The sequence below is a fragment of the Arachis ipaensis genome, chromosome B01 (assembly GCF_000816755.2).
Source record: "Arachis ipaensis cultivar K30076 chromosome B01, Araip1.1, whole genome shotgun sequence".
NCBI lineage: Eukaryota > Viridiplantae > Streptophyta > Magnoliopsida > Fabales > Fabaceae > Arachis > Arachis ipaensis.
Genome location: NC_029785.2, coordinates 128278233 through 128292044, shown reverse-complemented (window position 1 = coordinate 128292044; position 13812 = coordinate 128278233). Strand labels below are relative to the sequence as shown.

The 13812-nt window shown below is 30.9% G+C and overlaps 2 protein-coding genes across 2 annotated transcripts in view; both read left to right on the top strand.

Moving 5' to 3' along the window:
• LOC110263134 lies at positions 3806 to 5085 on the top strand. Its single transcript, XM_021103868.1, has one exon. It carries the CDS (start codon positions 3949 to 3951, stop codon positions 4726 to 4728), a length of 780 nt encoding a protein of 259 aa, XP_020959527.1. The 5' UTR covers positions 3806 to 3948; the 3' UTR covers positions 4729 to 5085.
• LOC110266947 overlaps positions 4871 to 13812 on the top strand; it is an 18318-nt gene continuing 9376 nt past the window's right edge. Inside the window, exons 1-5 of the mRNA XM_021112040.1 lie at positions 4871 to 4976; positions 5073 to 5139; positions 5461 to 7675; positions 8724 to 8801; positions 8893 to 8967. Coding sequence (XP_020967699.1) covers positions 4871 to 4976; positions 5073 to 5139; positions 5461 to 7675; positions 8724 to 8801; positions 8893 to 8967 — 2541 coding nt within the window. The remainder of the gene's footprint in view (positions 4977 to 5072; positions 5140 to 5460; positions 7676 to 8723; positions 8802 to 8892; positions 8968 to 13812) is intronic.

Genomic DNA, 13812 nt, shown 5'->3' with positions numbered 1-13812 from the left:
ATGACCGAAGAACAGAGACAACAATACCTGGCTAGAAGACGTGCAAGTTATCGGGAGATGATTCGACAAGGAAAACAAGTTGCCATATCAACTGATACAACTTCAATGCCAAACACTGGTGGAGGTGCCCGATTAACTACAAACATAGGGGTAGCCAGATTGACTACGATTAGACAAATGGCCAGAGCTACCACTTATCATCAATCTGTTACAGGTAACATGATAACATAATTTAAATTTCTTTGTTATAAATTGAATTAGTTCTTAATAATTATATTTTACTTTTTAAAAATGCAGGAATGGAAGCGCATGGCAATAGAACTGCCACAGGTACAGAAATAAAAATAACATAATTGGTTGCTATTTTATCATTAATATTTTGTAACAAAATTAATTAAATTAATATTACTATACATGGTTTACCATCCAAGTAGTAACTTTCTTAATCAAACAACATATTAATCATATATGAAGTTAAAAGTTAACATTCCAAATTTTTTAGACATCATTCATCTATAAAAATTTTTTTCTAAAAATTAATGGTCAATAACTAATAATAATATTTCTTTAATATATTTCATTCCCGTCGTCCAATATAATATATAACGTAATATATAATTTTTATATATTTGTATTAAAAAAATAAAAAAAATGATGTCATGTAAGATTAACGACAAAAAGTACTTTTATATTAAAGTTTTTGATAATAATTTTATAATAAAAAATAAAATTTATATATTAAATTAATAAATCAATGCAACATTAAAATTCTTAACAACACTTTAATTTAATTTTTTTTTAATTTTTTGTATTCTCAATTGGTAATGATATATAATTCTAAGAAATCAAAAATAAAATTAGGATATATCTCATCTACGTACAAATATAACAGCTAAAAAAATAACAAAAGTTATCTATCTATATCAATATATAATGAAAAACACATGTTCTCCTCTATTTTTTTTATCCCTTTTTTTTATTAAAAAATGAACTTACCTACGAACAAAATTTAAAAATTGAACCACTTCTAATAAAGAAAACACATACTACGTACTTAGGATAAATGACATTCTGAAATTAAATTTATTAATTATATTTTTATCTTTAACTTTTCATGATATTTTTTTAAAAATTATTAAACTTTCAATAATTAATATAGATAACGTCATAACGTTATACTATAATAATCTATACCAATATATAAAGGCAATACTAGAGTTTGGTGTCCAATTTTGGTAGATATCATTTGCCCTCAAATAATTTATTTTACAAACTAAAATTATGGACAAAATAGTAAAAATACATTTTTGTTTTTAATTAAAAATCATTAACCCACAAAAAAGTCAAATAACTACCCACTAAAATGAAAACAGTTTTGTTACTTCTATTAACTTCCCACTAAAATGAAAACAGTTCTGTTACTTCTATAAATATAACAACACATCTTCCATTGCCTCCATCCACTGCAGTTTGAATTTTACTTTTCTATATTTTTCTTGCTGTTTGGTTCTTCTCCTTCCTTCAACACTCTCGCCTCCATCCTCTTCCATTGCATTCATCCACTGCAGTTACAAATTTTATTCAATTACTACTTTTACGCATAACATTTACTTATATCTCTTCTTCTCTTTAGTTTACTTATCTAATCTATATTTTCAGTTATTTCTCTGCATAAAGATTAATTCCTTTTATTATCAACATAAACACAAAAAAACAAGAATACATTACAGTATAACAAATAAATTATTCTTTAATCATATTTTTGTATTCTTAATTGTCTTAATTGATGAAATACTCATCATATCATCAATTTAAGGTAATAAATTAAAAAAATAAGTTAAAATATCTCACGCATTAATGGACGAAATTCAAACCTTTGAGAAAAAGTACTATAAAAAAATATAATAGAAGCATAGAAAAAACTATTTATATTATAATAAAAAAATCTAGATCAATTCTAAAATAATTAAAGTTATCGATATTTTATTTCTTGCAATCAAAGTTAACTAATATTATGATAACTAATTCTTTTCTTATGAGTTTAATTATGCTTATTTTATAAATTGCTCTTTAAAAATATAGGTACCAAAATATATGGTAACGGAGCTGGTCCAAGTAACAGATCTCCTGGTTAGTATCTTTATATGCTTTAAATATGTTGCACATTAAATCTTCTTAACGTAGAATATTATCAAGATTAACCAACTTAATTAACACACTTTATTTTATTGCTAAGCACTAATTTGTTATTAATTCTAAAATAATTAAAGTTACCGATATTTTGTTTCACACAATCAACGTTAACTAATTCTTCTCTTATTAGTTTAATTTATTCTTATTTTCTATATTGCTCTTTAAAAATATAGGTACGGAAATACATAATAACAGAACTGGTCCAAGTAATAGATCATCTGGTTAGTATCTTTATATGCTTTAAACATGTAAATACATCGATATAAGTTAATTTGTCTGCACATCAAATCTTCTTAATGTAGAATATTAACAAAATTAACCAACTTAATTAACACGCTTTATTTTATTGCTAAGCGCTAATATTCTATTTTTTTAAAAAGGTAGATAACATATGAATTTTGCATTGTTTGCATTGTTAGGTGTACATCAAGACACTGTTACAACTACTAATTCAATTCCTCAACCAATTGCTTCTTATAAACCAACTATAAACAATACTAGAAGCCATGCAAATATAAATGGTGAGTACTCTATTTATATTTTTAATATTTTATCATCATCATCATATAATAATCATTACTATATAAACTGTGATTAGTTAAACTTATTGTATTATTATGCTTATTAGTTATCGTAATAACAAATGAATTTTTATTATGTTTATTATCTGTACTGCTTATTATATATTGTAACCAAAATTCTGAATTTAATAAAAAAATTTAAAATAAATACTTAACAAATAAAACATTTAAAATAATTGATACATTCATGAAACTAATAATACTAACAATAACTATATAATAAAATTTTTGTAACAACATATATCTTTTAAAATTAAGGAGAAAAACTGAACAAAAAAAATTTAAACACAAAAACAACAATTAATAGATACTACAAAAATATTGATGTCCTATTTCATGTATTTAAAAATAAACTGTATAAATTATATGGGTCCTTTTTATTATAAGGTCATTAACATATTAAACATTTAATAAATGGTGAAATTTACAAATAGCACAAAGTGTTCTAATTTCTTAAAATAAAAAAACTAAACATTATATTAAAAGTTACAAGTCAACACGTAACTAAATAATGTAGATTTCAAATTAAAAACATAGATAACGGTATATACATTCTTATGAGTTATAAATTTTTTTTAATGAATCACCGATTTAAGTACTAACTTAAAAAAATGCTACTACATCGTTTATCCAATAGCAAAAACTATGAGACACATAATATTATTTAGTGATGCAAAATAAATTTTAACATCGTTACAGTTATTAGGGAATAAACCCTTGATGATAACAAGATTATCAAATTAAAATTTAATAATGTATAACTAGAACTTCAAACTTTGACAATCTTATATGAGTTTAGGCAATAGAAAAATATAGAAAAAGACACGACATTTTTAAAAATTACGTTTAATTTTGAAAACACAAACCTCAATTGAAAAGTTGTATATATATTCTTTGTTCACCCTTGATTTCACTATCTAAAATAATATGAAATAATTAATAAATTCTACCCGAGTACCTAACCATACAATTATTGGCACATGTAGGAAAAGAAATCTATAACATAATATTTTAATATTCCTATGCGAGTGCAGAAATTAGACACCATGTCCGAACATCTCAGAATTGTGCTCGAAATTTTCAAGAGAATACAACAGTGCTTCAAACTACACTGCCTCCTACAAGGACATATACACACTGTAATGCACGTCTGTTTCACCGTGAAACATTTGACATGTGTTGCAATGGAGGAAAAGTCTCTTTGCCCCAAGTAAATGCTCCTCAGGAATTACTAGACATCTTCTTAGACCCTTCTGCAGAAGGAAACCATTTTAGGAAACACATTCGTGGTTACAATCATGTTTTTTCATTCACTTCGTGTGGTGTACACATAGACGAACAATTAGCTTCAGCAAGTCATGGTGTATATACATTCCGTGCTCAAGGATCAATGTACCACAGTATAGGAGGATTTCATCCGGATCAGGGGGCGCGGCCACACTTCTTGCAACTATATATATACGATACTGATCACGAGTTACAAAATAGGATGCTGGAGAACACACAACTGCATAAAAGTTTGGTTTTGAAGCTACAACAATTGTTGCACCGATATAAACCTTTTATCCATGTATTCCACCAGCTTGCACAACGACTAGATGTGCAAGAGTGTAGTTTGGTGATCAGAGAGCGACCTGCTAATCAACCACAATACAGTCTCCCAACTGCTTCACAAGTAGCAGCCATAATAGTCGGTGATGATATTGAAACAATGGTGCGAGGACGGGATATCAAGGTTCAAACTCATGCTGGTAACCTCAGAAGGATTCAAGAGTTTATTGGGTATTACAATCCACTACAATATCCTCTTCTTTTTCCATTTGGAACCCATGGATGGGATATAAATACTCGAACTCAACGTGGAAACAAAGTATCATGCCGGACATATTATAGCTATATGCTCCAGGTACAAACTCCTATATTTGTTACATCATTTATAGACTTCCGTAGATGATAGTTTGTACCAATAAATCATTTCACAATTTCTAACAATTTTCTATAATCCTCAATATTCGTAGATCCGCCCCAATGATCACTCAACAGTTTTGCAAGCGGGGCGACTTCTTCAACAATATGTTGTTGACAACTATGTGAAAATGGAAACAGGCAAGTTAAGATGGGTTCGACAAAGACAAAAGGAACTTCGAGCTGAACTGTATCAAGGCTTGCAAGATGCTTTGCACACAGGAGAGAATAATGCTGGTAATTATTCAACTTAACGGCCACATGATTGATCATTACGTGTTCCTAAATTTAAACTTTAAAACTAATAATACTTTTCTCTAAAATCTGTTTTAGAAAATGTTGGCAGAAGAACGATATTACCATCGTCGTTCGTGGGCAGTCGTCGAGACATGACTCAACGGTAAGAGGATAGAATGGCTATTGTTCTTAAAGAAGGCAAACCGGATATTTTTCTAACTATGACATGCAATCCATCATGGTCAGAAATAGTTTCGAAACTCAATCCTACTCAAACTCCACAGGATCGTCCAGATCTAACAACTAGGATTTTCAGAGCCAAGTTCGAACAATTAAAGCAGGATGTTATTACCAAAGGTGTATTGGGAAAAGTGAAAAGTTATATTTATGTCACCGAATTTCAGAAAAGAGGATTGCCACACGTACATATGTTGCTAATCTTAGAAAACAATGACAAGTTGAGTGATCCTGACCAATATGATAGTTTGGTCCGAGCGGAAATACCATGTAAAGAAACAGAACCCCACTTACATGAGGCAGTGCTAAGGAATATGGTCCATGGTCCTTGCGGAACACTAAATCAATCTTCACCGTGCATGAAGAACGGTCAATGTAAACGCAACTACCCAAAAGAGTTCGTACCCGAGACACGACGAGGTGATGACTCATATCCTCAATATAGGAAGCGATTTGATACTCCAATCCCTATAAACCAAAATGTCACAATTGACAATAGATGGGTGGTTCCGTACAACCCTTGGCTACTACTAAAGTATGATTGTCATATCAATGTAGAGATATGTAGCAGTATCAAGAGCATAAAATATCTATACAAGTATTGCTATAAGGGACCAGACCGTGTGGCAATGGAGGTTCACAGAAGTTCTCATTATGATGAGGTGCAACAGTTCATTGATGCAAGATGGATTGCCGCTCTAGAGGCATGTTGGAGGATATTTAGATTCAACCTTTACCGAATGTATCCATCAGTTGAAAGGTTGCAAGTTCATTTGCCAAATCAACATCAAGTGAGCTTTTATGAGCACCAAACTATTTCTGAAATAGTTAATAATGACTATTTCTCAAGAACAATGCTCACTGAATTTTTTGCACTTAATCGGGCCGATGACCAACAATCTAGGCATCTTTTGTACAGGGAAATCCCAGAATATTACAGTTGGCACAGCAAGGAAAAAGAATGGCATCGACGCAGGACACAAAAGAGAGCTATTGGTCGGATCTATACCGTTTCGCCAACAGAAGGTGAAAAATTCTATTTGCGTATTCTGTTGTCAAATGTAAGAGGCCCAACTGGTTGGGATGATTTGCTAACAGTCGATGGTGTCCAATATTCGTCCTTTAAGCAATCCGCTCAGCATCGAGGACTGTTGGAGAGTAATAGTAGTATAAGATCATGTTTGGTTGAGGCATCCATTTTAAGAATGCCATGTGCTCTAAGAAGGTTGTTTGCCACCATTCTAATTTTTTGTGAGCCAACAGATGTAAGAAGTCTGTGGGACGAGTTTCTTTCATGTATGGTGGATGATTACGCATCAACAAGCACTACAACCTGTAATGGGTTGACAAATCGTTTGCTTAGGGATTTAAATGACATCCTCCTACAACATGGAAAACATATTGCACAATACGATTTACCAGCTCTAACCTCAGATAACGACAACGACAACTTCATGTCTAGAATTATTCAAGAAGAAATGTCCATCGAAGTTCCTCAAGAAGACCTGTGTTCTATAGAAAGATTGAATCATGACCAGTCTGCAGCTTTCAGGTGCATTATGAATACAATTGATCGAAGAGAAAGTGGAGTGTTCTTCGTGGATGGACCAGGAGGAGCAGGTAAGACATTTCTTTACAGAGCTATAATTGCAGACTTAAGAAGTAAAGGGCATATTGTCTTGGTAACTGCGTCCTCAGAAATAGCTGCAACTTTACTGCCTGGTGGTCGAACAGCTCATTCTAGATTTAAGATCCCAATCAATGCAGAGCCATCCTCCACGTGCAATATAAGTAAACAATCTGATCTTGCAAAACTGATTAGGCAGACGACCGCGATAATTTGGGATGAAGTGCCATTGACTAATAAAGAGACAATGGAATCACTGGACCGCACATTACGAGACATCTTAGAAAACAATAATCCATTTGGAGGGAAGGTGATGGTTATGGGAGGGAATTTTTGCCAAGTACTACCTGTTGTGCCGAAAGGAAGTAAGTCGCAAATGATTTCAGCTTCTATTGTTAAATCACATTTGTGGGCATTCACCAAAATTTTCCACCTGCGACAAAATATGCGATCTCTTAATGATCGTGATTTTGCGGAGTATCTTATGCGCATAGGGGATGGGATTGAGCCTACCATATGTGAAGACTTGGTACAAATAGAAGTAGGCATGGCAATACCATGGGAAGGTGAGGCATCATTACACAAATTAATAGAAGAAACCTTTCCAATTTTACAATCTCATGGGTGGGATGCATCTTATATGGTGGAGAGAGCGATATTGACACCCAAGAATCATGATGTGCAACAGCTTAATGATATTTTCATCAACCAATTTCCGGGAGACGAACGAATTTTAGCATCCTTTGATGAAGTAGAAGGAGATACAAATAATCTGTATCAACAAGAATATCTTAACTCGATCTCTACAGGTGGATTTCCACCTCATATGTTGAAGGTAAAAAAAGGTGCTCCTCTGATGTTACTGAGAAACATAGATCCTAAGGCAGGCTTATGCAATGGCACAAGGCTACTGTGTCGAGGAACTTTTCAAAATATGTTAGACGTGGAAATCTTAACAGGCCATCACTCTGGAAAAAGAGCTTTTCTGCCTCGGATAAAACACAAAACAATTGAGAACTCAGGACTATCCTTTGTGCTTATTAGAAAACAATTTCCTGTAAGGTTGAGTTTTGCCTTAACGATAAATAAATCACAAGGGCAAACTATCCCTAAGGTAGGGATCTATCTCCCTAAACATGTGTTCAGCCATGGGCCATGGTACGTTGCTCTACAAACTATCCCTAAGGTAGGGATCTATCTCCCTAAACATGTGTTCAGCCATGGTCAATTATATGTTGTTCTATCTCGAAGTGTTTCTCAGTCAACCACAAAAATCTTAGTCAAAAAAGGAACAGGAGATGGAAAAAGGGGACAATTCACAAAGAATGTGGTGTTCAAAGAAATTTTGTTACCTGCACCTCAGGTAATTTATGTCCTTGGCAAATATGTGAGCCTTTTTACAAGTATAATCCGTGTATTGTGTAATTTTATCATTACAATATCAACATTGGAATAGATAGTTTTGTTCACTAATTTTAACAACTAATGACTAAGATTTTTAACAGATAAATTGATATCAAGAGAGCTCATCAGCATATTAAAAGAGATAAGCGAAAGGAACTGGAACCTCTACTTTACCCAACAGGTATGCACCAACTACGATTCACATATAAATTATAAAAATTATATCATACATCCTTAAAATATATCATTATTGGTTTTTTAATAAATTATAGTTTGCAATGTTTGTATATACTTTGAAAAGAATTCAAAATTTGATTTCTTTAAATGTTGCTATCAATTTTATAATTTTAGCAATAAAATTATAAAAATTAAAATTTTAAAACTAATAAAAAGTAGAGGTATGTCTTATTTGGGATATATCATTACTTAATTCTACACTACTGCAATATATTGTGATACATATATGCAATAAATTACAGGAAACAGGATTTCAATCGTTATGGAATACATGGAAGGATGAGCAATCAATTGCATCAATGAGACCAATCGACAATAAAGTAAGGATTACAGAATTAATGACAGTGACAACTACACTGATGATACATATTTTTGTTTTAGTGTTACTGATCAAACGTGAAATTGACACAGGTTCATCCAATCAAAATTTATTCTATTGGTTGGGGAGGTACAGTTAAAGCAGACAAAACTCAACTATGGAAGATGGTAAAAAGAGAAATATTGGAACAAAAAAATAAAAGGAAATGCAATAAACTTTTGTTACATAATAAATATTTCCGTCTATTTCGTCCTATATACCATATATGTTAAAACTTTAACTCTTTTCTTTCAGCCATGAACTTAGAAGAACACAACTAACTCATTTCGAACCAAAACAATATCATTGCAGGTAATTATTATTAAAAAAATTCCTAACAAAAAAAGATGTAATTTCATTTAATTTACATTTTGTCAATGATAAACAAGGATTAATGTCATTTCTTTTGTCCTTTTAGAAAGTTCAATGCAAAACAAGATGTCACAATTCTACAGGTTTTAATTAAATTCTTTTCTATAATAAGCAATCAATTTAATTGAATAAACCTTAAGCGTTTATACGGTTATTTTTATGATAAATAAAATCTTACAGTTTTTCAAGATACAAGAAGTTATTGACAAGGAGATGTATGATGAATTACAAAGGATTTTTTCCAGGTACACATTCAGTAATACTCTTATAGTTTGATCTTTTAAAACGAAAAAAATAAGCATATTCATTTCTTCTATCCTTCCATTATTTGTAGGAAAATGCAAGTCTCTTCAGATTCAGAATCATATTTTGGCCTACCACTTAAAAAAGAAGAAGACAAACATGAATATCCATGATATTTAGAAAAAATTAATCTTTTGTAAATAACTAACATGCATTTGGGTTTATAGATATATACTCTTTTTAAATTAGGATAATATTTTTGTCGTTATTTCTGGAATTATATCTTTTTCTGATAATATATATATATATCTTTATTGTGTGCTTTTATAATTTAGCATTTTAAAGGTTTTCTATAGTAGTTTTACCCTCAACAGAATATGAAACAAATAAGATTACGTTAATTTTAAAATGATGAAAAAAATATTTATTTGACAAATTTAAAGAATAAATGATATATTAATATCAACACTAAAATATGATATAAATAAGATCACGTTAATATTAAAATTTAACAAATATAATCTAATAAATTTAAAGCACGAATAATATATTTTAAAAATAAAATTAAATTCTTCAGAACAATAGAAAAGCGGCTGAACAGGCAAGTGCCTGTTGAGCCGCTAGTATATATAACTAGCAAACGACGGCTTGAATTTAAACAACAATTGAACATTCGAACGTGCAAAAAAGGGAAACACATCCTATAATAACAATGTTTTAAAATTATATCTTCTTGCACATTAAGTAATAATTATATTTGTTAAGAGATGACACATAGGATTATAGGAGAATATAGGAGAATTGTAGCACATGAATCAGCAAACCATACACGTACTCAAATTTATTTGAAACATAACAAATTTGACATGTTAATAGGATCCCCATTTTCCGGGGATATATATTTGAAGAGAGTTCAATTATTATGTATGAATAACTTTAAAAAATTTGTTGTTATTAAATCAAATACTATATTTAATTTATATTTCTAATAAAATTATCAATGCAACTAGTATTCTTAGCAAATGGCCTGCTAACTAATAATAGAAATACAGCTGTGTTTCTTATAGTTATTTCCCTATTCAATGAATTGTGTGATCCACGAGGAGATGATTTTTTGTTATTAAAAAATATAAATCAAAGATTGCATTTTCTTTTCTTTTCTAATATAATCATCCCAAGGATTGTCTTTGAACGCATGATTCGCCATCTCCTCCAAATCTACTAAACTATTCGGTGGATTACAATTATTTTGTGTACATTCACTAAGTCTCTAGTGAAAATTAGATACCTCCTCCATTTTTTCAAAGTAATGCTAACTTGACAAAACGCATAATTATTTTAAAAAGTTGAACAGTAAATAGAGAGAATAGTAGAATAATTTTAATTTCAACACTTTAATAGACTAAGGGATATAAGTTGATGTATAATTAATTTAATAACAAATTTTGTATAGAAAAATGAGAGTTACAATATTATGAAAAAAGGAAAATTAAGATATTTTAAAAACGGAAAGAGTATATTTTATATTTTTAATATAAGATGTATATATTATCTTCAAATAAGGGCAGGTTAATAATTTTTATTTTAAATTATCCTTGATTTTAGTTTTTTTTTTTTATACAATGAATGCATTTAGCATATGAACAAATAATTTAAAATAGAAGAATAATATATATCACTATTACTTATATGTCAATAAGTTAGCACTATTATGAAATAACTGTTTTAGTTTTGTATTTTTTCCCTTTTTAATGAAAATGCTGTGCAAGACATTTCATATATATATCATTGATCTATTTTAATTCTAAATTAGGAAACTGATTAAATCAAATTGTTTATCATTTTCCAATTGCTTGATGATATATAATTTTGTTTAGTAAAAATATTTAGTCATACTAAAAATAAAATATGATAGCTAAGTGAATTTTTTTCTTTTACGTTAATAATAGCATAAAAGTTTTTTATTTGAATACTATTTTAAAATCATATGAATAACTTTCGTAAACAGAAAATACTCATAATTTTTAATTATTTTATTTTATTGAATGTGTTTGCTTAGTTTGAATTTAATTTTTTTTCCATTATCAACTACTTGCGATATATTTGAGTACGAAACAATATTTAGATATCTCGCTATCATGGTAAATTTTAGAAGGTTGGAGTTAACGGTATTTATATGATTTTTTAGAATATTTAAAAATATTCTAAATAATTTCGGAATATTTTAAAATGTCTTAGAAGACTTCGAAATACCCTAAAAAATTAAAAAAAAAATTAAAAAGTCATAGAAAATTCTAAAAAAGTGCATATGTATATAGAAGTATAAAGAGTAATATAGAATAATTTAGAAGTATTTAAAAAATTATGGTAGGATAGATATTTGTAGTGAATGTTCTGGATGATAAATCTGGACCGTTAATTAGATTTAATTCTAACCATCTATTGAGAAGGTGGATGGCTATAAATAAGGGTGGGAGTTAGAGTTTGGGTGTAGGAGTCATTTGTAACAAACATTTAAGTAATAAAATGTTTTTTCCACCAAAATTTTTTTTTCTTGTGTTCTTAGCTTTCTTGCTAAATATTGAAGGTTAGACTGACTTGGTCTTAACTCAAGAGGTTGAGTAAGTCCATGTGTCGACATAATAGCATTGGAGTGTGTGCAAGACCGTAACATCGTGCCTTAAATGAATAATGATTCCCTGAAGTTTTTATATTCTCCAACGACAGAATGCCAACCCAGTATATTCACATAACAACCCTCAAATGTTATTCCTAGCAATAATATTTGTGTAATGCGAATAAATTTTTATAATGGTCTTTGAGATTGATAGAATTACTCAATTTGATTTTAGAAATTCCAATTTTACTATAGTGGTCTCCCAAATTAAGCTTCGGACACCATAATTGTCCCTAAGCTCATTTCCAATAGTGATAACTCAGCTGTTCAGTGCTGATGTGGCTATCCTTGACCCTGCACTTTACACCTTTATCACCCTCCTCTCATTCTCCTTTCTCTCCACCGCACTCTTCTTTTTTGGGATCTTCTTGTCATCCCTCTCCACTCTCCTACACCCTCTCATCCCTCCCCTCTCTCCTTCGCCGCCACCACACTTCATCCCCAAAGTCTCACATATAGCCTCCACCTTGCACCAGCTTATCCACAACTATGTTTAGGATTCCGATTCTAGTTTTGATTCTCCATTTCCTCTCAATTGGTTTTGGTTGAAGCAACAACCGAGCCAATTTGGATTTATTTTTGTTGTAAAGAGGCAAAGAGTCTCATGCTACTTGTTCTCCCTTACAAAATGTAGTGAAGTGCCATATTGTCACTATATTATTTTTTTTCAATTTTTTTTGGGTAATTAGACAATATTAATTTTTGTGTGAGTAGATTGATGAGGAATGTACCGAAGTGTATGATTTAAGGAGAGAAATTACGGAGAGCAAAAACAGTTCTTTTCCATGAATTCAATATTTTAACACTCTTCTTCGTCATGTTCAACTACTACTATTACCACCCTTCTCAAGACCTAAAAGATCATCCATACCTCTACCAAGTCCATGCCTCCATCATTCAACAAGGCCTCGAACAAGATCATCTAATCATCTCCCGCTTCATTTTTCTTTCTATCTCTTTCACCGCCACTGCTTTATATTACACCGCCGTTTTCAACCGCGTCCTTAGTCCTTCTCTTTTCTTCTGAAACTCCCTCATCGAAGCCCATACTAAAGGAAGTTATTTTTTCGACACCCTCTCGGATTTTATTCGCATGAAGGCACATGGGTCTCTTTTCGATAGGTACACTTACCCTTCGGTGATTAAGGCCTGTTCAAGCATGTCTAAGTCCTGGGAAAGAAAATTGCTTCATGGCTCGGCGTTAAGGTGTGGAAGAGGGGAGGGATTAGAGGGTGTAGGAGAGGTGGCAGATGGTGGAGGAAGGTAGGTTGAAGGAGAGGGAGAGAGAGATGGTGAGAGTTGAAGATGAGAGGATAGTGGAGAGGGATGACTAAAAGAGTTTGAACAAGAAGAGTGCAGTAGAGAGGGATAGAAAGGAGAAAGGAGGGTGACAAAGGTGTAAAGTGTGGGGTTAACGATAATCACATCAACATTGAGCATAGTTTAGTCATCATCGAAAATGAGTTTAGGGACTATTATAGTGTTCGGAATTCGATCTAGGAGACCATTATAGTAAAATTGAAATTTCGAAGACCAAATTGAATAATCCTATCAATTTCAAGAACCATTATGAGAATTTATTCGTTGAAACTAAAATTTTGCCTCGCTATTTAATAAAAACTAATACACTACTTGTATGCGTATCCGATAAGTGTATATTAAAATTGATTATTAAAATTAA

Bases quoted from the DNA above. Each gene is read 5' to 3' on its own strand.
- LOC110263134 (XM_021103868.1), top strand. From the start codon at position 3,949: ATGTGTTGCAATGGAGGAAAAGTCTCTTTGCCCCAAGTAAATGCTCCT.